The sequence below is a fragment of the Urocampus carinirostris genome, chromosome 4, assembly GCF_059441175.1.
Source record: "Urocampus carinirostris isolate Australia breed hairy pipefish chromosome 4, RoL_Ucar_1.0, whole genome shotgun sequence".
NCBI lineage: Eukaryota > Metazoa > Chordata > Actinopteri > Syngnathiformes > Syngnathidae > Urocampus > Urocampus carinirostris.
In genome coordinates this window covers 17,495,957-17,520,535 of record NC_142352.1, presented here as the reverse complement: position 1 = coordinate 17,520,535, position 24,579 = coordinate 17,495,957, and the positions used below count along the sequence as shown (strand labels likewise).

Below are 24,579 nucleotides of genomic sequence, written 5' to 3'. Positions count from 1 at the left end.
AATGCGTCTCTGTAAGAAGAATGGAATGTGGGAGTCAAAGCCATCTTTTGACCTTGGAGGTGCTTGGCTCTGAACACCAAGTGGAATCGTAAAACTACAAACTATTTGGAGTCAATGGCTGCAAGGGACATGTTACACTTCTTTTTTAATAGATAACTCTCATCAAATAGGTTTTGAAACGACCATAGTTAGAGCAAAATAGTATATGAGGTCTCTGTTTTAAGCACTTCATTTGTGACTTAGTTTTGAAGTATTACAATAGGGTTTTTTATGAATTTTTTTTAGTATTTCTGAAGTCGGATTTTAATTGAAGTTCTGTAGGTTTTTGTTGTTACAGTAGTTTTATTTTTGTACTATTTTGTAGTATTTCGGAAGTAATTTTAATGTAGTATTTCCATAGTTATATTATTTTAATATTGTGTAGTACTTTTCTTGTATTTCAAAAGTAGATTTTTCTTGTTGTATATCTGTAGTAATTTCGTAGTATTTTTGTATATCACAGTAGTTTTATGCTTATAGAATTTTTGGAGTATTACTTTTTTTGTATTTTTGTACCTTATCTGTTGTATTTTGTAGTATTTCCATATAAGAGTGTTTGTTGTATATCTGTAGTATGTTTGTAGTACAGTGTTACTGTAGTCCCTACAACCCTGCTGAGGATAAGCGGTGTAGATAATGGAGGGATGGATGTTCCTGTCGTTTTATTTCTGTGGTATTTTTGTGATATTTCCATAGGAGAATTTTTGTGGTATCACTATAGGTGTAATTTGCAGCATTTTCGTTGAAAACCTCTTGTAATAGTATTTTTGTAGTAATATTCCTCTTGTAGTTTTTTATGTAATAGTATTATGTATCGGTATTTTCTAGTATTTCAGTAGAAGTATACTGGATGTATATCCAAAGCAGTATTTTAGTTGTATTTTGTAGAATTCTTGTAGTATTTCCATAGTAGTATTTTTGGGTAAAAAATCTGTAGTAGTATTTTTCAATATAGTATTACTGTAGGAGTATTTATGGAGTAATTCTATTCTATTTTTTATTTTCAGAATGTAAGCAAAATAATATACGAGGTCCCTGTTTTCAAGCACTATAGTTGATATTTAGTTTTGTAGTTATTGTGTAGTATTTTTGTTGTATTTCAGTATTTTTGAGTGGACACACAAAGTGACAATGTTGGCCCGAAAAATAGTTAACTCCTCTTGAGGCCCCCCTAGTGGTTGCGGGACCCCAAGCAGCCTCTTCGCTCGCGGACGCCTTGGGCCGGATACCAATCCCCCCCAAAAATGACCTGTTCCTATGTCATACATAACCGTTATTCCAGATGGTAATGGAGTGTGGTGAAAAGTTCTGCACACAGTCATTTTCAGTACAGTACAGCAGAATTTGTGAAAAACAGACAATTTAATTGTTAGTTTTCCAGTATCAAAATCACATAAAAGGACTTGCTGAAGTAGCCCCTTTTGACCGCTGGAGGAAACCCAAATTTCATTGATAGTCAAGTCACACTGACTTGAATATATAAGAGAGAAAAAAACAAATGAGTCATTTTTAGACCTGTTTTTATTTATTACATTTTCGTGCAATACCCAACAGTAAAAAGGCCCCTTTTGATTAAATCCAACAAAAAGTTATAACGTCTATATGAGAGGTTAAAAATTACTCCAGGAGTGAAGTCAAAAATTGAAAATGCTGAGGAGATATCATAGTAATTACTCTTATTCGTTATTTAATTTCATATATTCACTCAAAAAGGACACAAGCTGTAATACTCGTGCATTTGAAAATAAATCATTGTCAAAACTAGAAACAGTAAAATTGGGCTAGTCACCGACGTCAAGAGTACACAAACCAGTTCCTTCAGTGGTAGCTGCCTCTTCTTAAATGTACAGTGGTTTCTGAAAAGTATTTGAACTTTTTGGAAATACTCACATTTCTGCATAAATCATCAAATGTGATCTGATCTGTGTCAAAAAGACACCGTTTTTTAAAAAAGGTTTTTGCTTCAACTAAAACCACCCAGAGAATTCATGTGTTCATATTTGAGGATAACGTGCAAACAATGAAAGAAGGAGGGAACTATCACATTTATGTTTTGTGTTCCCTCTTTTTTTAGGGCAGCAATAACTTTAACCAGACACTTCCTGTAGGTGCAGATCAGTCTGGAGCATTAATCCGGACCAATTTTGGCCCATTCTTCTTTACAGAACTCCTGTAGTTCAGAGTCAGATTCATGGGATTTCCAGCATGAATGTCTGCCACACCATCTCAATGGGGTTTAGGTCTGGACTTTGTCTTGGCCCCTCCACAATGTGTATTTTGTTCTTCAGAAACCGTTCCGTTTTGGATTATTGTCTTGATGCATGGTATCCTCACTACAATATGAAAATCAAGTAATATTTGGGTGGTTTTAGTTAAAGCATATGCTGTTTTTTCATCTGTGTGGTTTTGAAAATATATTATACTTTTTCATACCGCTGTGAATGGAAACTATGACTTCATATTAAGTAGAGAGATCACTGCTTGTCTCAGCAGCACACTTGTGACCCTGAGCTTTAACCTGACTTGAGAATCTTTGACCACAAACTGAGCATGAAAATGGATTTTCACCAGTGTGTGTTCTTGTGTGTTTTTTCAAGTGTATTTTCTGACTGAATTTTTGACTACAAAATGAGCAGGCAAATGGTTTTTCACCAGTGTGGATTCTGACGTGTTTTTTCAAGCTTCCTTTCTGGCTGAATTTTTGACTGCAAAATGAGCAGGGAAAAGGTTTTTCACCAGTGTGAATTCTTGTATGGATTTTTAAACTTCTTCTCTGGGTGAATTTCTGACCGCAAACTGAGCAGACAAAAGGTTTTTCACCAGTGTGTGTTCTTGTGTGAGTTTTTAACGTACTCTTCAAGCTAAATTTTTGATCGCATACTGAGCAGGCATAAGGCTTTTCACCAGTGTGAGTTCTTGAGTGGATTTTTAGGCTGCCACTCTCAGAAAAGTTTTTACCACAAATTGAGCAGGCAAAAGGTTTTTCACCAGTGTGGGTTCTTGAGTGGATTTTTAAGGTCCCACTTTCATAAAAGTTTTTACCGCAAACTGAGCAAACAAAAAGTTTTTCACCTGTGTGGGTTTTTGTGTGTCTTTTTAAGTTTTCTCCCCAGCTGAATTTTTTACCGCAAACTGAGCAGGCAAAAGGTCTTTCATCACTATGGGTTTTTTTGTGCCTTTTTAAGTGTGATTGCTGGGTGAATTTTTGACCGCAAATTGAGCATGCAAAAGGTTTTTCACCACTATGGGTTCGTGTGTGTGTTTTTAAGTTTGATTTCTGAGTGAATTTTTGACCACAGACTGAGCAGGAAAACGGTTTCTCACCAGTGTGGACTATCATATGTGATTTCAAACTACACTTGTGTCGAAACATTTTCCCACACAGCGAACATTTGTGATATGTGTTATCACCTTCCGACCGTTTGTGGTTATTGTTCTCTGCAGAGTCGGACATGTCATCGTCCTCGTCTGTTGTTACACGTTGATGGGTGCTTCTGCCTGGAAACACCTTTTCATTGTTCTCTTCATGTTGACCTTGATCTTCGGACGTTAAACAGGCCCCAGTCACAGGAAACTCTGTCAAATGTTCCTTCTCTTTAACGTAAACCGGTTCCAAGTCCTCCTCCTTTTTAACGTCAACTATCTCAAAAACATCCTCCTCTTTTTTAACGCCAGGCAACTTTATCTCCTGTTGCCGAGGAAGAAGATTCTCTTGATTGACGTCTGCAGGACACAAGACACACATTAATGTGTCAAAACACAGTTTTAGAATTTTACACTTTGTTAAGACTATCAATTGGTTAGGCCTGAAAATATTTGGACGGAAACCCAATTTTCACAAATTGGGCTCTACATGAAACCACATTGGCCATGAAATAAAATATCTTTACCAGAATTGAGGTGCAGAGTGGTTGAACAATAACATCTGACAGAAAACAACGAAATAATTAAAACATAATTTACAATTAAGCATAATTTAAACAAGACGATTTGTTGTCAATATTTTGTTATTAATCCTTTGGAGGCAATGACTGCCAGAAGTCTGGAAGCGACGGAAACATAAATCCTAAGTTTACTCCTCTTTAATACTTTACCAGGCCTTTACAGCAACAGCCTTGAGTCGTTGCTTGTTTGTGGGTCATTGCACCTTAAGTCTTGTCTTGAGCAAATAAAATGCATGCTCCATTGGGTTGATATCTGTCGATTCACTCGTGCAATTGCAGAATAATCCACTTATTTGGACTGTTCACTCTGCTAGCCTCTGGGAAGAGGTACTGCAGTGTGCGGTGCAGGACCACCAGGCTCCGCAATAGTCTAGTCCCCCTGGCCATTAGACTGTTAAATGGTCAATCTAACATATAGTTAACTTAAATCTAAACGGCTGCTAATCTGACTTTTTGCACTACTGGCAGTTTTTTTTATAGCTTGCCACTCCTTGCACATTGCTCTCTGCACTATTGTAATTACAGCGTTATTGTTACAGTGTTAATGTTACTGTGTACCTGACTTGTTAACCTGACTGCCCATTTTGCACATCTGGTTAGCTACTCTTCTTGCACTATCGGCACTATGGTAAAATACTATACGTAGCCAAAATACAATACAACATTATTTATATCTGTACATTCAAGAAAACTGTGGGGGTCAGATGCATCGACATTTCGTTCTGTATACACGTGTACTAGAATGACAATAAAGTAGATCTGAATCTGAATCTAATAAACTCCTGGGCTCCTTTAGCTGCATGCTTTGGGTCCTTGTCCATCTGCACTGTGAAGCGCAGTCCAATTATCGCAGCAGCGTTTGGCTAAATCTGAGCAGAATGTTTTATCTTGTATACTTCAGAATTCATCTGGTTACTTTTATCAATGAACACAGGTGACGCAGTACATGCCCATGCCATCAAACTGCCTCCACTATATTTCACAGATGATGTGGCGTGCTTTGGATCGTGTGCAGTTCCATTTTTCTCCCCAAACTTTCTTCTTCTCATCTTACTGGCACAGGTTTATTTTTAGCTCATCTCTCTATAAAGCACTTTTCCAGAACTGGGCTGGCTTGTTGAGGTTTTTTTTTTTGCCAAACTCAAGTCTAGCCTGTCTATTATTGGGACCGATATATGGCTTGCACCTAGTGGCCAACTCTCTGTACTTACTTTCATTAAGTCTTCTTCCGATACCCACGCCCTCAAAAGTGTTCTTCACTTAAGTAGATGTTATAAATTGATTTTTCTTCGGCGATCATCCGTTGCTATTATGGTCCGTGGACGTCTAGGCCATTTTGAATTGCCAACCTCACCAGTGCATTCCTCTTTTTTTTTTTAGAATATACTAAACTGTTTATTTGGCTTCTTGTAGCATTTCATCGATCTCTCTTAAGGATTTATTTGTTTTTTTTTAGTCTCACAATCTTCTGCTTCACCCCCATCGAGGTTCTTTGAACGCATGATGTGTGGTCACAACAACAGCTTCCAAATGCAAAACCACACACCCATGATCAACCCCAGACCTTTTCATTATTTATTTTTTTGTGACAGGTTACCAAGAGGGGACCCTTCTAAGTCAATTACAACCCTTTGAGACAATTGTCAAATTAGTAGTGGTCCCTTGAAAATGGAGTATAAAGAGTGTAAAGGGCTAGAAGTCCTAAACCCTGATTTGGATGTGGAAGGTCTCAGATGACAACTGAGATTGTGCACTTTAAGCCCATTCTAATAACATTATTGTATTTTAGAATGTGTGTATTTGAACAGCTAAAATAATAGAACTTGTGTCACTGTCCAGATATTTTGGGCCAAACTGTAGATGAACTCTACCAAATTAAGAATACAAATCAAGACTTTAATTTTCAGACATACATTACCTAGCAAAAGTATTGGCCCCCAAGAACCTTTTGTCATATTGCACCATTTCACGTTTCAAACCGTAAGCTAAAACTGAAAATAATTCCTAAGAATCAAAAACATGCGAGGCACCATCGTGAAGTGGAAACCTATTTTAACATTTTATAATATATCTGCAAGGTAAAACTGAAAAGTAGGTGTTGGTACCCTGGTCTCTGAGCTCAGCCAACTAAATCCAGAAGTTCGCTGATGACTTCTCAACGTTCCAATGTTGACCTAAATGACTGACTATGTCGAACAGTGTCATTAAGTCTCAGTTTAAATGCATGAGGTCTGTGATGGGCTTAGATGTTAGGTCTTTATAACGGGGCTTATTCTCCTTTCACAAAGAGCATACCGGGCAGGTCCGGGATAAAATTGTGGAAAAGTTCAAAGAAGGAATGGAACACAATATGATTTTGCAACATTGACACATCTCCCGGAGCACTGTGCGGGCAATAATTTTAAAATGGAGAGAGTTTTCCCCTCTGTTTCCCTGTAAGCATTTTAGTGCGTAATAAATGAACAAATGGCGACGGGGTGGAAATAGTAGCTATTACTATAAAGCGTTATCCATCCATTATCCGGTACCAAGACATTGCCGTACCTCTAAACTTTTGGCCCAAACAAGGAGAAAACTAATCAGAGAAGCAACCAGGAGACCCATGATCACATTGGATGACCAGCTGAGGTGGAACAATCTGTGCATAAGACAACTATTTGTCATACTCTGCATAAATATGCCCTTTATGGATGAGTGGAAAGAATAAACCCTTTCTGAAAGAATACCATAGAAAGGCCTGTTTGGTGTTTAAAAAGCTACATGGGAATCACAAATAACATGTGGAAAAGGGTGGTCAAGTGAGACGAAGATTGAACTTCTTGGGCTGAGTGCAAAGCGTTACATTTAGCGCAAGAGTAGCACTGCACATAATTCTAAAAACACCTTCCCTACTATCAAAAATGGTGGTAACAGCTACATGCTCTGGGATTCCTTTTATTCAGCAGGGACTGGGAAGATGGTTAAAGTTAACGGGAAGGGCGATTCTGGCAGAAGATGTATTGCAAGAGACTCGAGAACAGGGCGCAGGTTCAACTTTCAACAGGAAAACCACCCTAAACATACAGTAAAATCCACAATGGAATTGTTTAAAACTAACAATATAACAGTGTCAGATTAGCCAGGCCATAGTACAGACCTACCCACAATAAAAAATATGAATACATTTTTTTTTACTTTCATGATTTTGTCTCACATCTTGGTGATTTGGGGATATTTTCTTACTCGTCATCAATAAATTTGGAGCCTATAAATTCAAGTCGAAAATATGGAAATATGTCCCAAAACACTTTTTCATGGGGCGGAATACATACTGCAAGGCACTATTTAGATTTTTTTGAACAAGTTTGAAATTAAAGATTGTTGCAAATCATTATTGAGAACATTTCATGAATTCACTCCACTTAAAACATATAAAGCTAGGTTCGCACTGCAGGGAAATCAGGTTTTTTTTTTTTTTTTTTGCACAGACGCGAATTGTACCCATGAATATTTATTGATGAAGTTACATACAAGTCGGAGTAAGTTGGAAACGATTTCACAAAAACATTAGATTTCCCCCCCAAAAAATCGTATTTGAGCATTAAGCTCTGCAGTGTGAACCTAGCCTATGTTGGCTAAATATTATTGGATTAAAAGTGCAACAATATATTTACCATAAATAACACTCTCTTCAAGTAGAACTAAGGTACAGTGAAAACAAATACACAACGATTCCAGAAGTATTATATTAAACCGAATCAAGTTAAAAAAAAAAAATCTTGGATTTTATTCTAACAAACTTTTCTTTCCGCTGAAGAGCATGCTTACATTTTTTCAACATATTTTTTGTATGAGTAGGCAATTGTTTGTAATACGGTTGATTGATTATCTGTGCAATTTTGTAATTGCGACCAAACCCCCTCTCCCAACGTTACTTACATATTGTTGCCATTCATCCGCAAATCATGCTTCATAAAATTAGACTACAGCACAATTTATTTTGTGGAATTTTATATAGCAGGTTTTTTTATATTTTGCCTCTGTGTTAATGTTGGTGGGCAATTTGAATAAATTATCATTCATTTATTTTCCATCATTTTATTTTTCAGTATCAAAGGGTTTGTTTATACAAAGTTATAAGTGTGTCCGTATTTCTTTTTAAAATATATTTTTTAATGTTAACAGAAGAGGTGGGTAAAGTAGTCAAATATTTTATTCAAGTAAATTACTGACACTTCAGAATAATATGACTCAAGCAAAAGTAAAAAGTAGTCATCCGGATAATAACTTGAGTAAAAGTAAAAAAAGTACTAGGAGAAAATACTACTCAGGTACTTACCTTTTGTTTTGTTATTTTTAAACCATTAATTCAGAACATCAAATCATCAAAGTCTAACCAATCAACAAAAAAATTACACCTCACCACGCCAATGACATGAAAATAAAATTCGGGCTTCCTATCAAATTTACGTTTTAAAAATCTACAGATATTTGAACAAGATATAACGCTGTATGGGCAGCATGGCGGTGCAGTGGTTAGTGTGTGAGCGGCACAGTTCTGAGGTCATAATATCGAACCTCCTGTGTGGAGTTTGCATGTTCTCCCCGTGCAGGTTAATTGGCCGGTCCAAATTATCCCGAGGTGTGGATGAGCAAGTGAGTTGTCTGTCTCTGTGGGCCCTGCGACTGGCTGGGAACCAGTACAGGTTGTATAGGGTGTCCCCTGCCCACTACCCGAAGATAGCTGGGACGGGATCCAGCACCCCCGCGACCTTACTGAGGATAAGCGGTACAAATAAAGGATGAATAATGCTTTATAGTAATAGCTACTATTTCCTTCCACCCCGTCGCCATTTGTTCATTTATTACGCACGAAAGTGCTTCCAGGGAAACAGAGAGGAAAACTAAAGCCGACTAAAATACTCTCATATTTTTAATTTACATAACCAAAACTAAGATTCTAAAGGTGTTATAGAAACTAAAGTAACCGACCTGCTGCGTAAATATCTCGTAGCTTCTTGCTACTGCTAACTTGGTCCGGTCGTCCATGTTCTCGCTCGTTCTCTTCTTGCACTTCCCGAAGCTCCTCTTTAAACCTTCCTTTCCCTCTTGAGCACATTTTAGACACCCTTAAAGCTCACAATTAAACTCTTCTTTCATTGTTAAATGGAATTAAAATTTCCACACGGCAAGAGAAGAAAGCTACGTAACCAAAAACAACCCCGGAATGACACGGAAAAACAAAGAAAGTGGGCGGTCCTTTACACAAACAACATCCGGTTCACAATGAGCTCGTCGAAGCTATTTCCGTTATATATTAATTTGGAACATTTTAAGAATTGCTTTATTGCATTGTCAGTTTCAACAAAAGCCTCACTTTTTATTGTGATTAAAAACAAAGCCAAAAAGTCACAAAAGCAACTGTTGAAAATCAAAGTAATAAAATGGGTTTTGATTTGCTGATGAGACGGCAACACGATCACACAACTCCTTGAGCACTTCCAACACAATCACACAGCTTAGCTGAGACACATTATTTACTCATTGCATAAGACCAAAGATTTATTCATCACTTTTTTGGTAAATTTTTCATTTTAATTATTCACGATTGATTTAATATGAATGGAATAAATTCACAAAAACATGTCAAGCAAACAATATAAAATAGAAACGAGGTTTGGCTGTGCTCCAAACATTCCATTCCCCGTTTTTGTGGAAAATGGGAGTGCTTTATTTCGTGAAGTAATGTGTTAATATATTTCTGTCCTAGGTTTGTTGAGGTTTGCTCTTCTGTTAACAAACTTCACACTGACCAACCGAATGCTGAGCTGAGGTTTTTCTATTTCTATAACTAAAAAATAAACACATACAAAAATAGACAAATAGCATACATTCTCCTGATAACTGAGCCATTTATTACCATGGTTATATACATACATCTAAACCTTTACATCCTCAGTATTCTTAATTAAGAATAAAAAATTGAATGGGGGGAAAACAACCTACTTCAGCACATGTGACAATTGATTTCCTCCTTTTATTTCAGGAACAAGTTTACAGTCAAGTAAAGAGACAGAAATATAATTGAAACAACCAAACGAAGGCTGATGGAAAATATCAAGTTTTGCTTGGGTCCCCTTAACAAATTGGACACTTTAAAAACGAAAACAAATCACTCAATTCAACAAAAATACTGAGATTTTGATTAACAGTCAAATCTGAATGTATATAGTTGTTGAATCCCAGTGATTGCATTCGGTTGAAACTAAATCTCAATCTTCAGGGTCACATGCCAACAATCGGAATATGATTATATTTCATACAAGATGATGAAATCCACATAAAAAGTCATCATGATTTGATTACAGGTCAGACAAAAGAACATTGTAGATTCATTTAATCACAATTAGATTTAAAATAAAGCTTGTAAAGAGATCATAATGTTTAAGTAAACAAAAAAAAAATTATGACATATTTACATGTGGTCACAAGAGAAATTTAAAAAGTCCTTCGGAAGAAAAGTCAATAGTTTAACATACTGAGGAAATATTGTACTAAATTCCGTTATCATTCATAATTCATATTATTAATATATATATATATATATATATATATACTTTCTATAATCATTAAATAAAATAATATAAGCTGCAACAATCCTGCATTTTATATAAAAATATATAATTAAAAAATAGCACAATTATAATTACTAAGTTGAGTAAATCTGAGTGATGTCACTGATGTTCATTCAGTGGAAGCTTACATTTCTTTGATGTAAATACAAACTGTAAGTTCATGTCAAGCAGAAGGATTGTTAATGTCTATTAAAAAGGAAAATCTATTCTTATCAGCACATTTGTGACTGAGCTTTAACCTGTCTAGAAAATATTTGACCGCAAACTGAACAAGAAAAATGTTTCTCATCAGTCTGGGTTCTTGTGTAATTTTTCAAACGTCCTTTTCGGCTGTACTTTTGAACGCAAACTGAACAGGCGAAAGTTTACTTACCAGTGTGGATTCTCGTGTGTTTTTTTAAGGACTTACTCTCTGAGAAGGTTTTACTACAAAATGAGCAGGCAAAAGGTTTTTCACTAGTGTGGGATCTTGAGTGTTTTTTTAAGTTGGTTTTGAAGCTGAATGTTTGGCCGCAAACTGAGCAGGCAAAGGGTTTCTCACCGGTGTGGGTTCTTGTGTGGTTTTGCAAACTTTCTTTTCTGCTGAATTTTATACCACAAACAGAGCAGGTAAAAGGTTTTTCACCTGTGTGAGTTCTTGTGTGGTTTTTTAAACTTGATTTCACGCTGAATTTTTCACTACAAACTGAGCAGGAATAAGGTTTCTCACCAGTGTGGGTTCTTGTGTGGATTTTTAAGTGATCTTTCAGTCTGAAGCTTTGACCACAAATTGAACAGGCAAACGGTTTTTCACCAGTGTGGGTTCTTGTGTGGTTGTTCAAACTTCCCTTTTGGCTAAATTTTTGACCACAAACTGAGCAGACAAAAGGTTTTTCACCAGTGTGAGTTCGTGTGTGTTTTTTCAAAGTTCCTTTATGACTGAATTTCTGACCGCAAATTGAGCAGGCAAAGGGTTTTTCACCAGTGTGGGTTCTTTCGTGGCTTTTTAAGTAGCCTATCTGGATGAATTTTTGACCACACACTGAGCAAACATAAGGTATTTCACCGGTGTGGGTCCCTGTGTGTATTTTTAATCTTTCTTTTCGGTTGAATCTTTGACCACAAACTGAGCAGGCGAAAGGTTTTTCACCAGTATGTGTTCTTGCGTGGCATTTCAAATGTCCCTTTTGGCTGAATTTTTTACCACAAACTGAGCAGGTAAAGGGTTTCTCACCAGTGTGGACTTTCACATGTAATTTCAAACTACACTTGTGTTGAAATGTTTTCCCACACAGCAAACATGTTTTATCACCTTCCAGTTGTTTTTCCCTATCATGGTGTGGAGAGTTGGACGTGTCGTCATCATATGTTGTTACATGTTGATGGGAGCCTGGAGACACCTTTTCATTGTTCTCTTCACGTTGACCTTGGTCTTCTGAGGTTAAACGGGGGCCAGTCACACTAATTTCTGTCAAATGTCCTTCCTCTTTAACGAAAACAGGCTCCAAATCCTCCTCCTCCTCCTCCTTTTTAATGTCAACTATCTCTAAAATCTCATCCTCCTCTTTTTTAACACCAGGCAACTTTGTCTCCTGTTGCCAAGGAAGAAGATTCTCTTCACTGACATCTGCAGGTCACAAGACACACATAAATGTGTCAAATCACAGTTTTAGATTTTTATGCTTATGTTTCTTTAAGACTATCAAATAAATGAACTCAACCTATTTAACAATGTATAAACATAATTTCCAATAACTTGATTTTCAAACAGAAATGAAGAATTGTTTCAAATCATACTCATGACCATTCCAAAAATTCCCTTCACTTAACGCAGGGGGGTCAAAGACAAATGCATGGAGGGCCAAATCCCAAATTTGGCCCAGACTGATCAAAGATTGAAGATCTCGATAACTGCGAATATTGTTCAGTGAACGTAGTTAATCTTAATGATAGCTTAACAAATGTATTCCAATAAGACCAGATAAAAAAGCAAGCTTTAATTATGGGCCTGTCAGTAATTTGAATCCAAATTTTAAACAGTTATAAAAGACAAATTTGCTCCAAGTAAAATCCCCATAATATGAACATTTAATAATAGAAACTTTCCGGCACCATCAGATGACGATTTATTTTTTTATTTTAGTAAAAGTGGGCTCAATTTACTACAACTTGTTTAATCAGAATATTCATTTTCTATAATTCACTCAACTGAAATACATTTCTAAATATGATTGGATCAAAAAACAATAAAGTGCAAACGTCTATTAACCATAAACACAACTCTCTTTAAGGAGCAAGGTACAGTAGCGAAATATACAACAATTCATGGAGTATGATACAGAATCAAGTTTTTAAAAAAACATTTTCCTGGATCTTAACAAACTTTTCCTACCTTTGAAGGACAAACCTACATTCTTTGCTCTTTATCATATTTTTGTATGAATACACAGTTGTTTAGAATACCGTTGCTAGATTAACTGTTCCATTTTATACTTGCAACCACACCCCCTCCCCAAAATGACTTACCCATTGTACCCATAAATCATCTTTCATACATGGATATAAATCATTACAAATTATTTTATATATTTTTGTGTATGGGTTTTTCAACATTTTGTGTTAAAACCACTAGCTTAGCTCATTTTAAAGTCAGTTCCTCTCCGACCAAGTCAGAGGGGGACTGTGGTAATCCAACGACATAAAGATTAAATCTATATATAATTTACGTCCAAGGTAACATGGTGATGAGTGGTTAGTGCGTCTGCGCACAGTTCTGAGGTCATGGGATCAAATCCAGCTGCCAGACTTCCTGTGCGGAGTTTTCATTTTCTCACCATGCCTGAATGGGTTTCCTCTGGGTACCCCGGTTTCCTCCCGTATTCCAAAGACATGCATTTCAGGTTAATTGGCCGGTCCAAATTGTCCCTAAGTGTGAATGAGCGAGTGAATTGTCTGTCTCTGTGTGCCCTGCGACTGGCTGGCAACCAGTTCAGGGTGTACCCGGCCCACTGCATGAAGATGGCTGGGATGGGCTCTAGCACCCCCGCGACCTTACTGGGGATAAGCGGTGCAGATAATGGGTGGATGGATGGAATTTACGTCCAAAACATCTAGAACATTCAATTACAGTAGCAGCAACTACTTCCACACAGCCACCATTTGTTCATTTCTTCCGCACCAAAGTGCATACAGGGAAACCGAAGAGATTGAAAATGGAGACTAAAATCCAATCTATTTAACTTACCATTTGATTTTCCTATACTGCAAGGTTAATTCATATTTTGACTGCATGAGCATATATTTTATTTCGTCATGACGCCAACCAAATGGATCACCCCTCTAAGCAGCAGCATCAGAATGTTAAATGGAGAGGAGGGATATATCCTGCTATTAGACTCCAGGAACCAAAAATTAAAAACATATCAAAGATGTTCTATAAGTGAAAGAGTCCAACCTGCTGGTTTCGACATAACTCCAAGCTGCTTCCTAGCTTCGTTTAGCCGTCGATGTTCTCGCTCCTTTTCTTCTTGCACCTCTTAAAGCTCCTATTTGAAATTTCCTTTCTTTCTCTCAACATTTAAAGCTCACAGTTGTTGTTTTTTTACCAAGTTAAATGGAGCTTTTCCATACGGATGGAGCGGAATGCTACGTAGCCAAATCAGTACAGTAAGGGCTAGCGGGTATTGCAGCATAGACATATGTTGTAAAGAGCTAGCGTATACTGTATTGCAGCATAGAAATATGTCGTAAAGAGCCAGCGTATACTGTATTGCAGCTAGGGTTGGATAGTGTTACTTTAACTTTTAGATTACTTCAATACCAAATACAGTATGCTAATAAAAGACAAAAGAAATTAAATATGAATAAAATTACTAAATTTTGTGCAGGCTTGGGGAGTAACGGAATGCATGGAACGGCAAAAATGATGTTGGCAAGCTGTTTGGATTTATTTTCATTTTGTTTCTGTCACGTTTTATGTTAGTTTTGCCGGAGATCAAAGAGATTAAAGCCAGGAGAGAACGCTTACCACGTGTTGTGAGTCATAATTTTATTCATATTTAGTTTCTTTTGTCTTTTATTAGCATATTTGGTATTGGAGCGATCCAAAAGTAATTGAAAGTAATCAAGTTAAAGTAACCCTACCCAACCCTGATTGCAGCATAGAAATATGTCGTAAAGAGCTAGCTCTTATTGCGGCATAGACAAGCGAAACATTCAAATTAAATTTTTCATCTCGAAATGGACAAAAAGAAAACAAAACAAATTGAAAAAAAAAAACAATTTTATCGTGCATGTTCGAAAGAGAGTAGGAAAAAGCATATACTTATCAAATCCTACCCCTTTTACTTCATTAATAATTGTGTCCCACAGTTAGCTTGTCTGTGTATTTACAAACAACAAACACCTCTGGAATATATTTACATTGGCTTTGTAGCATACCTGTAAACCTCCAGGGCTCCATGCCGTTACAAACTGTCGTATTTTCCCTTACAAAATACAAAATAATCTTACACCATGTATATATATATATATATATATATATATATATATATATATATATATATATATATATATATATATATATATTTAAAACATTAAAAACAAGAAAAAAAGGATCATTACAAATTATTCCATTATCCAACATGGCGGCGCATGGATGCATGCTTGCGGCTAGTTGCTCTCCAGCTAATCTTGTATTTATTGCCGTTCTCTTGTCTTTTTTGCTTTCACTTTTGGACACATGTGTGGCCAAAAACACTTACAGTAGGGACGAACTTATTCGGTTGGGTGGGCGTCTAAATTTCGACTTTTCGGGCACTTTTTATACCGCCTATGATATACCGAGCGAACTTCAAAGAGATCCGGCATCCTTGTGGACTATTCCTCTTAATAAACGACGACAACGGCGCCGTAAGGACAGAAAACAGAAGCGTGGTTGCCGTGCAGGTAGATGTGTGAAGCGTGCGAAGTCTAAGCAGCAAGATGGACGCGAGGATGTAACTAATTCCACCATTCATTCCTTGCCGGACAACCGAAGCTTTATACTCAGCGCACACGAAAAGCAACGACCACGGCATCTTTTGAAGATAACGACAAAGACTACAAAGAGTTCAGCTAAGTCAAATGATTCAGCAAAGCTAAAATTTGGTCTGTTAAATATTAGATCGCTTGCTCCAAAAGCTTTACTTGTTGATGACATTATTCGTGATTATAAACTTAACTGTATGGGTCTTTGTGAAACTTGGTTACGCCCGGATGAGTATTTAGCGCTAAATTATGCTTCTCCCCCAGACTACGAGAGTAGCCATATAGCGCGCACGTTGAAAAGGGGTGGTGGTGTTGTGCTAATTTCTGAAAAAACGCTCAAATTTAATCCTCGTACCTCTAATAATTACAAGGCGTTTGAGGCTCTTGTGATGCGGTCCTCTCTATTGTCAATTTATGTAATAACTATCTATCGCGCACCTGGGCCATACACAACTTCTTAGACGAATTTGCTGAACTTTTGTCTGAACTAGTAACCTATGCAGACAAAATTATAATTATGGGGGACTTTAACATTCATATGAACTCCCCACTCAGTTCACTTACTATTGCGTTTAAGTCTTTAATTGATGCATTTGGTTTTAATCAACTGGTTGATTTGCCAACCCATAAAGATGGGAACACGCTAGACTTGATTCTGACTCGAGGAGTTTTAACCTCAAACATTATGGTGTTACCGTGTACTACCGTTATCTCGGATCATTATTTAGTTACATTTGAGGTGCTAGCTAAATGTAGTGTTAAAAAAGCTTAAGGATTTAGCAGACGCAATATAAGCACTGGCACAGTTTCTGAGCTCTTTGAACTCCTTCCTGGAGCAGTTGCGTCCTTTCCTTCATACAATGGCTCGATTGACTCACTCATGAATGAGTTCAATACCACCCTGACTAGTGTCCTGGATTCAATAGCGCCCATGAAGCTAAAATCACGTCCTAAAAGACGCACGCCTTGGTTTACTGATGAAACTAGAACCCTTAAACAAGAATGCAGGAAATTGGAAAGAAAATGGCGCGCTACCAAGCTTGAGGTTTTCCATCAAACATGGTGTGACAGCTTCTTAAAGTATAAAGCGGCCCTTGCCTCTGCAAAATCGGCCTATCTTTCGAAGGTGATTGCGTCTCAAAAGAACAATCCCAAAGCCCTTTTTGACACTGTAGCATCGCTTACAAGGCAACAGACTACTGCAGATAGTTCGACGCACTCTGCTCATGACTTAATGGTCTTCTTTACTAAGAAGATTCAATGCATACAGGAAGAAATTGCTAAAGAAATTATTAATACCACACATACTAAAGGGCTGAAATCTACAGATGCACGACAGGGTGGCTGTCCTGGGAAATTGTCCGGTTTTAGTGAACTGTCACTTGATGATCTCAAACAGGTGGTGAATGCGGCCAAACCGACAACTTGCCAGTTCGACCCGCTCCCAGGTTCACTTATTAAAAGTCTTTTTGGCGTCCTTGGACCTTCAGTTCTAAATATTATAAACATATCACTCTCCTCAGGTGTAGTTCCAGCAGCTTTTAAGTCCGCCGTTATTAAACCCACACTGAAACGACCCAACCTTGATCCAGAAATCTTAAGTAATTATAGACCTGTGTCAAACCTACCTTTCCTCTCTAAAGTACTTGAAAAAGTAGTGGCACAGCAGCTAAATGTTTTCATATCCGAGAATAACCTTTTTGAATCCATGCAATCAGGATTCAGGGCTAACCACTCTACTGAGACAGCTCTGATCAAGGTAACAAATGATCTCCTACTGGCAATGGATTCTGGCGCTTCATCACTTTTGCTGCTGCTGGATCTTAGTGCTGCTTTTGACACAGTGCACCACAATATCCTACTAGAACGGTTTGAAAAATGGATTGGTCTCTCAGGAATCGTCCTCTCGTGGTTCAGATCCTACCTCTCAGATAGGACGCACTGTGTTAAATATGGTGAAATGACATCTGAGCCCTTTAATGTTACCTGCGGTGTTCCGCAGGGCTCAGTGCTTGGCCCCCTTCTTTTCAGCATTTACATGCTTCCATTAGGTGATATTATTCGCAAGTACAATATCAGCTTCCACTGCTACGCAGACGACACTCAACTATATCTTCCGTTGGAGGAATCTCCCACACTAAACTGTGGAAATTTGGAGGCCTGCCTCATTGAGATAAAAGAGTGGATGTCACTCAATTTCTTGCGTCTTAACTCTGAAAAGACCGAAATGTTAGTCATTGGTCCATCTAAATGCCGTGATATATTCTCAAAAACTGCTGTGAACATTGACAAATGTCACATCACACAGAGTGACTCAGTTACAAATTTAGGTGTCATATTTGACCCTGATCTATCCTTTGAAATGCATGTAAAGAAAATTACTAGAACCGCTTTCTTCCATCTTCGTAACATTGCTAAAATCCTTTCAATACTGTCTCAGTCTGATGCGGAAATTATAATTCATGCGTTTGTTACCTCCCGTCTCGATTACTGTCAATGCACTACTCTCTGGTCTCCCGAAGTCTAGAATCAAGTCACTTCAGCTGGTACAAAATGCCGCAGCGAGGCTTTTAACTAGGACAAAAAAGTACGATCACATAACACCGATTTTGGCTAACCTGCATTGGCTCCCAGTTAGCCATAGATGTGATTTCAAGGTTCTCTTAGTATTGTACAAAATCATACATGGACTTGCTCCCTCTTATCTTTCAGATCTGATTTGCCCCTACGTCCCGGTCCGAAGCCTACGATCTGAGAGTGCCGGTCTTCTGGTAATCCCAAGAGCAAAGAAGTGTTCTGCTGGTTCGAGAGCGTTCTCCATCCGGGCACCGGTGCTGTGGAATGCTCTTCCCCCTGAGATCCGATCTGCAACCTCAGTGGAAATGTTTAAATCTAAACTTAAAACTCACTTCTACTCCATAGCATATGAATAACCTACTCTTCTCGTCGGCTGAAAAATAGTCTGTGTAATATAGTGTAATAATCTGTGAAGCCCTTTGAGACTCTTCGTGATTTAGGGCTATACAAATAAAAATGACTTGACTTGACTTGACGTGAATTTCCCTCCGGGGATGAATATAGTATCTATCTATCTATCCATCCATCCGTCCGTCCGTCCGTCTATCTATCTATCTATCTATCTATCTATCTATCTATCTATCTATCTATCTATCTATCTATCTATCTATCTATCTATCTATCTATCTATCTATCTATCTATCTATCTATCTATCTATCTATCTATCTATCTATCTATCTATCTATCTATCTATCTATCTATCTATCTATCTATCTATCTATTTATTAAAATAACCATTTATAAACAATTACACAGATTACAAACAACTGCATTGAAACGTTAACGCTTTATATGAAAGTCATTGAAAAAAAAACGTTTTTTTCCCAGGCTCATCAAGGTAAATGACCCTATAACTAGGGTTTGATAATCGTTTCGGTATCCCGCAGCTCTTTATTTGCCTCGCTGTCTCTTCGGAAGTGGAGATAGAGAGGAGAGGATTCTCAGTCACCTCAGTCTACTTTAGACGCTTCTTACGACACCCAGCAGACCATGCTGGGAGAATTCTCTTATCTCTCACGAGGGGAAGGCCCTTCACCACAGATATAAAGTATTCATGACAGCCAGGAGTAGAACCTAGGATCTTCTGATCCGTAGTCAGACACATTATCCATTGCGCCACTGGTCCTGTGATACGGACACTGTTTTGTATCCCCTCTAATATGGAGGGCAAAAAGCATGAGCAATTAAGATGCCGAGGTGCTTAACTTGTTTGGGTGTTTGGGCATTTGGGTTGGCCATGGTGTTTTTTGCCTTGCTGTCTCTTAGGAAGTGGAAATAGAGAGGAAAGGATTATCATTCCCCTTTAGACGCTTCCTACAACATGCAGCTGACTACAGAGGGAGAATCCTCTTCTCTCTCACAAGGGGAGGGCCCCCACCAGAGGGACATAATATTCAAACAAGCCAGGGGTCGAACCTAGAATATTCTGATCCGTAGTGAAACGCGTTTTCCATTGCGCCACTGGCCTTGTGTTATGTTGTGTCCCCTCCCATCAGGAGGATCAAAAGCATGCCCAGTTGAGACGCTGGGGTGCTTAACTTGTTTGGGTGTTTGAGCATTTGGGTTGGCCATGGTGCAAAAACGTTTGGGTATGGATTTTGCCTTGTTGTCTCTTAGGAAGTGGAAATAGAGAGGAAAGGATTATCATTCCCCTTTAGACGCTTCCTACAACATGCAGCGGACTACAGTGGGAGAATCCTCTTCTCTCTCATGAGAGGAAGGCCCTTAACCCTAGCGATATAACATTCGAGCCAGCCAGGAGTTGAACCTAGAATCTTCTGATCCATAGTCAGACGCGTTTTCCATGGCGCCACTGGCCCTGTATCATGATGCGTCCCCTCCCATCTGGAGGATCAAAAGCATGCCCAGTTGAGACGCTGGGGTGCTTAACTTGTTTGGGTGTTTGAGCACTTGGGTTGGCCATGGTGCAAAAATGTTTGGGTATGGATTTTGCCTTGTTGTCTCTTAGGAAGTGGAAATAGAGAGGAAAGGATTTTCATTCCCCTTTAGACGCTTCCTACAACATGCAGCGGACTGCAGTGGGAGAATCCTCTTCTCTCTCATGAGAGGAAGGCCCTTAACCCCAGCGATATAACATTCGAGCCAGCCAGGAGTCGAACCTAGAATCTTCTGATCCGTAGTCAGACGCGTTATCCATTGCGCCACTGGCCCTGTGTTATGTTGTGTACCCTCCCATCTGGAGGGTCAAAATCATGCCCAGTTCAGACGCTCAGGTGCTTAACTTGTTTGCGTGTTTGAGCATTTGGGTTGGTCATGGTGCAAAAATGTTTGGGTATGGATTTTGCCTTATTGTCTCTTAGGAAGTGGAAATAGAGAGGAAAGGATTATCATTCCCCTTTAGACGCTTCCTACACTATGCAGCGGAATACAGTGGGAGAATCCTCTTGTCTCTCACGATGGGAGGGCCCCCACCAGAGGGACATAATATTCAAACCAGCCAGGGGTCGAACCTAGAATCTTCTGATCCGTAGTCAAACGCGTTTTCCATTGCGCCACTGGCCCTGTGTTATGTTGTGTCCCCTCCCATCTGGAGGATCAAAAGCATGCCCAGTTGAGACGCTGAGGTGCTTAACTTGTTTGGGTGTTTGAGCATTTGGGTTGGCCATGGTGCAAAAATATTTGGGTATGGATTTTGCTTTGTTGTCTCTTAGGAAGTGGAAATAGAGAGGAAAAGATTATCATTCCCCTTTAGACGCTTCCTACAACATGCAGCGGACTGCAGTGGGAGAATCCTCTTCTCTCTCATGAGAGGAAGGCCCTTAACCCCAGCGTTATAACATTCGAGCCAGCCAGGAGTCGAACCTAGAATCTTCTGATCCGTAGTCAGACACGTTATCCATTGCGCCACTGGCCCTGTGTTATGTTGTGTCCCCTCCCATCTGAAGGGTCAAAAGCATGCCCAGTCCAAACGCTGAGGTGCTTAACTTGTTTGCGTGTTTGAGCATTTGGGTTGGCCATGGTGCAAAAATGTTTGGGTATGGATTTCGCCTTATTGTCTCTTAGGAAGTGGAAATAGAGAGGAAAGGATTATCATTCCCCTTTAGACGCTTCCTACAATATGCAGCGGAATACAGTGGGAGAATCCTCTTGTCTCTCACGAGGGGAGGGCCCCCACCAGAGGGACATAATATTCAAACCAGCCAGGGGTCGAACCTAGAATCTTCTGATCCGTAGTCAAACGCGTTTTCCATTGCGTCACTGGCCCTGTGTTATGTTTTGTCCCCTCCCATCTGGAGGATCAAAAGCATGCCCAGTTGAGACGCTGGGGTGCTTAACTTGTTTGGGTGTTTGAGCACTTGGGTTGGCCATGGTGCAAAAATGTTTGGGTATGGATTTTGCCTTGTTGTCTCTTAGGAAGTGGAAATAGAGAGGAAAGGATTTTCATTCCCCTTTAGACGCTTCCTACAAGATGCAGCAGACTGCAGTGGGAGAATCCTCTTCTCTCTCATGAGAGGAGGGCCCTTAAACACAGGGATTTAACAATCGAGCAAGCCAGAAGTTGAACCAAGAATCTTCTGATCTGTAGTCAGACGCGTTTTCCATGGCGCCACTGGCCCTGTATCATGATGCGTCCCCTCCCATCTGGAGGATCAAAAGCATGCCCAGTTGAGACGCTGGGGTGCTTAACTTGTTTGGGTGTTTGAGCACTTGGGTTGGCCATGGTGCAAAAATGTTTGGGTATGGATTTTGCCTTGTTGTCTCTTAGGAAGTGGAAATAGAGAGGAAAGGATTTTCATTCCCCTTTAGACGCTTCCTACAACATGCAGCGGACTGCAGTGGGAGAATCCCCTTCTCTCTCATGAGAAGAAGGCCCTTAACCCCAGCGATATAACATTCGAGCCAGCCAGGAGTCGAATCTAGAATCTTCTGATCCGTAGTCAGACGCGTTATCCATTGCGCCACTGGCCCTGTGTTATGTTGTGTACCCTCCCATCTGGAGGGTCAAAATAATGCCCAGTTCAGACGCTGAGATGCTTAACTTGTTTGCGTGTTTGAGCATTTGGGTTGGTCATGGTGCAAAAATGTTTGGGTATGGATTTTGCCTTATTGTCTCTTAGGAAGTGGAAATAGAGAGGAAAGGATTATCATTCCCCTTTAGACGCTTCCTACAATATGCAGCGGAATACAGTGGGAGAATCCTCTTGTCTCTCACGAGGGGAGGGCCCCCACCAGAGGGACATAATATTCAAACCAGCCAGGGGTCGAACCTAGAATCTTCTGATCCGTAGTCAAACGTGTTTTCCATTGCGCCACTGGCCCTGTGTTATGTTGTGTCCCATCCCATCTGGAGGATCAAAAGCATGCCCAGTTGAGACGCTGAGGTGCTTAACTTGTTTGGGTGTTTGAGCATTTGGGTTGGCCATGGTGCGAAAATATTTGGGTATGGATTTTGCTTTGTTGTCTCTTAGGAAGTGGAAATAGAGAGGAAAAGATTACCAATCCCCTTTAGACGCTTCCTACAACATGCAGCGGACTGCAGTGGGAGAATCCTCTTCTCTCTCATGAGAGGAAGGCCCTTAACCCCAGCGATATAACATTCGAGCCAGCCAGGAGTCGAACCTAGAATCTTCTGATCCGTAGTCAGACACGTTATCCATTGCGCCACTGGCCCTGTGTTATGTTGTGTCCCCTCCCATCTGAAGGGTCAAAAGCATGCCCAGTTCAAACGCTGAGGTGCTTAACTTGTTTGCGTGTTTGAGCATTTGGGTTGGCCATGGTGCAAAAATGTTTGGGTATGGATTTCGCCTTATTGTCTCTTAGGAAGTGGAAATAGAGAGGAAAGGATTATCATTCCCCTTTAGACGCTTCCTACAATATGCAGCGGAATACAGTGGGAGAATCCTCTTGTCTCTCACGAGGGGAGGGCCCCCACCAGAGGGACATAATATTCAAACCAGCCAGGGGTCGAACCTAGAATCTTCTGATCCGTAGTCAAACGCGTTTTCCATTGCGTCACTGGCCCTGTGTTATGTTTTGTCCCCTCCCATCTGGAGGATCAAAAGCATGCCCAGTTGAGACGCTGGGGTGCTTAACTTGTTTGGGTGTTTGAGCACTTGGGTTGGCCATGGTGCAAAAATGTTTGGGTATGGATTTTGCCTTGTTGTCTCTTAGGAAGTGGAAATAGAGAGGAAATGATTTTCATTCCCCTTTAGACGCTTCCTACAAGATGCAGCAGACTGCAGTGGGAGAATCCTCTTCTCTCTCATGAGAGGAGGGCCCTTAAACACAGGGATTTAACAATCGAGCAAGCCAGAAGTTGAACCAAGAATCTTCTGATCTGTAGTCAGACGCGTTTTCCATGGCGCCACTGGCCCTGTATCATGATGCGTCCCCTCCCATCTGGAGGATCAAAAGCATGCCCAGTTGAGACGCTGGGGTGCTTAACTTGTTTGGGTGTTTGAGCACTTGGGTTGGCCATGGTGCAAAAATGTTTGGGTATGGATTTTGCCTTGTTGTCTCTTAGGAAGTGGAAATAGAGAGGAAAGGATTTTCATTCCCCTTTAGACGCTTCCTACAACATGCAGCGGACTGCAGTGGGAGAATCCCCTTATCTCTCATGAGAAGAAGGCCCTTAACCCCAGCGATATAACATTCGAGCCAGCCAGGAGTCGAACCTAGAATCTTCTGATCCGTAGTCAGACGCGTTATCCATTGCGCCACTGGCCCTGTGTTATGTTGTGTACCCTCCCATCTGGAGGGTCAAAATAATGCCCAGTTCAGACGCTGAGATGCTTAACTTGTTTGCGTGTTTGAGCATTTGGGTTGGTCATGGTGCAAAAATGTTTGGGTATGGATTTTGCCTTATTGTCTCTTAGGAAGTGGAAATAGAGAGGAAAGGATTATCATTCCCCTTTAGACGCTTCCTACAATATGCAGCGGAATACAGTGGGAGAATCCTCTTGTCTCTCACGAGGGGAGGGCCCCCACCAGAGGGACATAATATTCAAACCAGCCAGGGGTCGAACCTAGAATCTTCTGATCCGTAGTCAAACGCGTTTTCCATTGCGCCACTGGCCCTGTGTTATGTTGTGTCCCCTCCCATCTGGAGGATCAAAAGCATGCCCAGTTGAGACGCTGAGGTGCTTAACTTGTTTGGGTGTTTGAGCATTTGGGTTGGCCATGGTGCGAAAATATTTGGGTATGGATTTTGCTTTGTTGTCTCTTAGGAAGTGGAAATAGAGAGGAAAGGATTATCATTCCCCTTTAGACGCTTCCTACAATATGCAGCGGAATACAGTGGGAGAATCCTCTTGTCTCTCACGAGGGGAGGGCCCCCACCAGAGGGACATAATATTCAAACCAGCCAGGGGTCGAACCTAGAATCTTCTGATCCGTAGTCAAACGCGTTTTCCATTGCGTCACTGGCCCTGTGTTA

At 39.8% G+C, this 24,579-nt stretch overlaps 2 protein-coding genes and 7 non-coding genes across 9 annotated transcripts; all 9 read right to left on the bottom strand.

The window, feature by feature from the left end:
• Positions 1-1,542: 1,542 nt before the first annotated feature.
• LOC148367004 (uncharacterized) lies at positions 1,543-9,211 on the bottom strand. The gene is made up of 2 exons (XM_088333793.1): positions 8,955-9,211; positions 1,543-3,762 (listed from the first exon to the last, which is right to left on the bottom strand). The coding sequence occupies exons 1-2, from the start codon at positions 9,079-9,081 to the stop codon at positions 2,501-2,503; spliced, it is 1,389 nt and encodes a 462-aa protein (XP_088189919.1). The 5' UTR covers positions 9,082-9,211; the 3' UTR covers positions 1,543-2,500.
• Positions 9,212-9,651: 440 nt separating this feature from the next.
• On the bottom strand, positions 9,652-14,252 carry LOC148367003 (uncharacterized). The gene is made up of 2 exons (XM_088333794.1): positions 14,031-14,252; positions 9,652-12,203 (listed from the first exon to the last, which is right to left on the bottom strand). The coding sequence occupies exons 1-2, from the start codon at positions 14,044-14,046 to the stop codon at positions 10,963-10,965; spliced, it is 1,257 nt and encodes a 418-aa protein (XP_088189920.1). The 5' UTR covers positions 14,047-14,252; the 3' UTR covers positions 9,652-10,962.
• Positions 14,253-20,281: 6,029 nt separating this feature from the next.
• Positions 20,282-20,354, bottom strand: trnar-acg (transfer RNA arginine (anticodon ACG)). The gene has a single exon. It is a non-coding gene; the product is annotated as a tRNA-Arg (tRNA).
• A 278-nt stretch (positions 20,355-20,632) lies between these two features.
• On the bottom strand, positions 20,633-20,705 carry trnar-acg (transfer RNA arginine (anticodon ACG)). Its single transcript has one exon. It is a non-coding gene; the product is annotated as a tRNA-Arg (tRNA).
• Positions 20,706-20,984: 279 nt separating this feature from the next.
• Positions 20,985-21,057, bottom strand: trnar-acg (transfer RNA arginine (anticodon ACG)). Its single transcript has one exon. It is a non-coding gene; the product is annotated as a tRNA-Arg (tRNA).
• Positions 21,058-22,039: 982 nt separating this feature from the next.
• Positions 22,040-22,112, bottom strand: trnar-acg (transfer RNA arginine (anticodon ACG)). Its single transcript has one exon. It is a non-coding gene; the product is annotated as a tRNA-Arg (tRNA).
• A 630-nt stretch (positions 22,113-22,742) lies between these two features.
• Positions 22,743-22,815, bottom strand: trnar-acg (transfer RNA arginine (anticodon ACG)). Its single transcript has one exon. It is a non-coding gene; the product is annotated as a tRNA-Arg (tRNA).
• Positions 22,816-23,797: 982 nt separating this feature from the next.
• Positions 23,798-23,870, bottom strand: trnar-acg (transfer RNA arginine (anticodon ACG)). The gene has a single exon. It is a non-coding gene; the product is annotated as a tRNA-Arg (tRNA).
• A 278-nt stretch (positions 23,871-24,148) lies between these two features.
• trnar-acg (transfer RNA arginine (anticodon ACG)) lies at positions 24,149-24,221 on the bottom strand. The gene has a single exon. It is a non-coding gene; the product is annotated as a tRNA-Arg (tRNA).
• Positions 24,222-24,579: the final 358 nt, after the last annotated feature.

Coding starts and splice junctions, on each gene's coding strand:
- LOC148367004 (XM_088333793.1), bottom strand. CDS start 9,081: ATGTGCTCAAGAGGGAAAGGAAGGTTTAAAGAGGAGCTTCGGGAAGTG. Junction 3,763..8,954: donor ACGAGATATTTACGCAGCAG/GTCGGTTACTTT, acceptor TGTGTCCTGCAG/ACGTCAATCAAGAGAATCTT.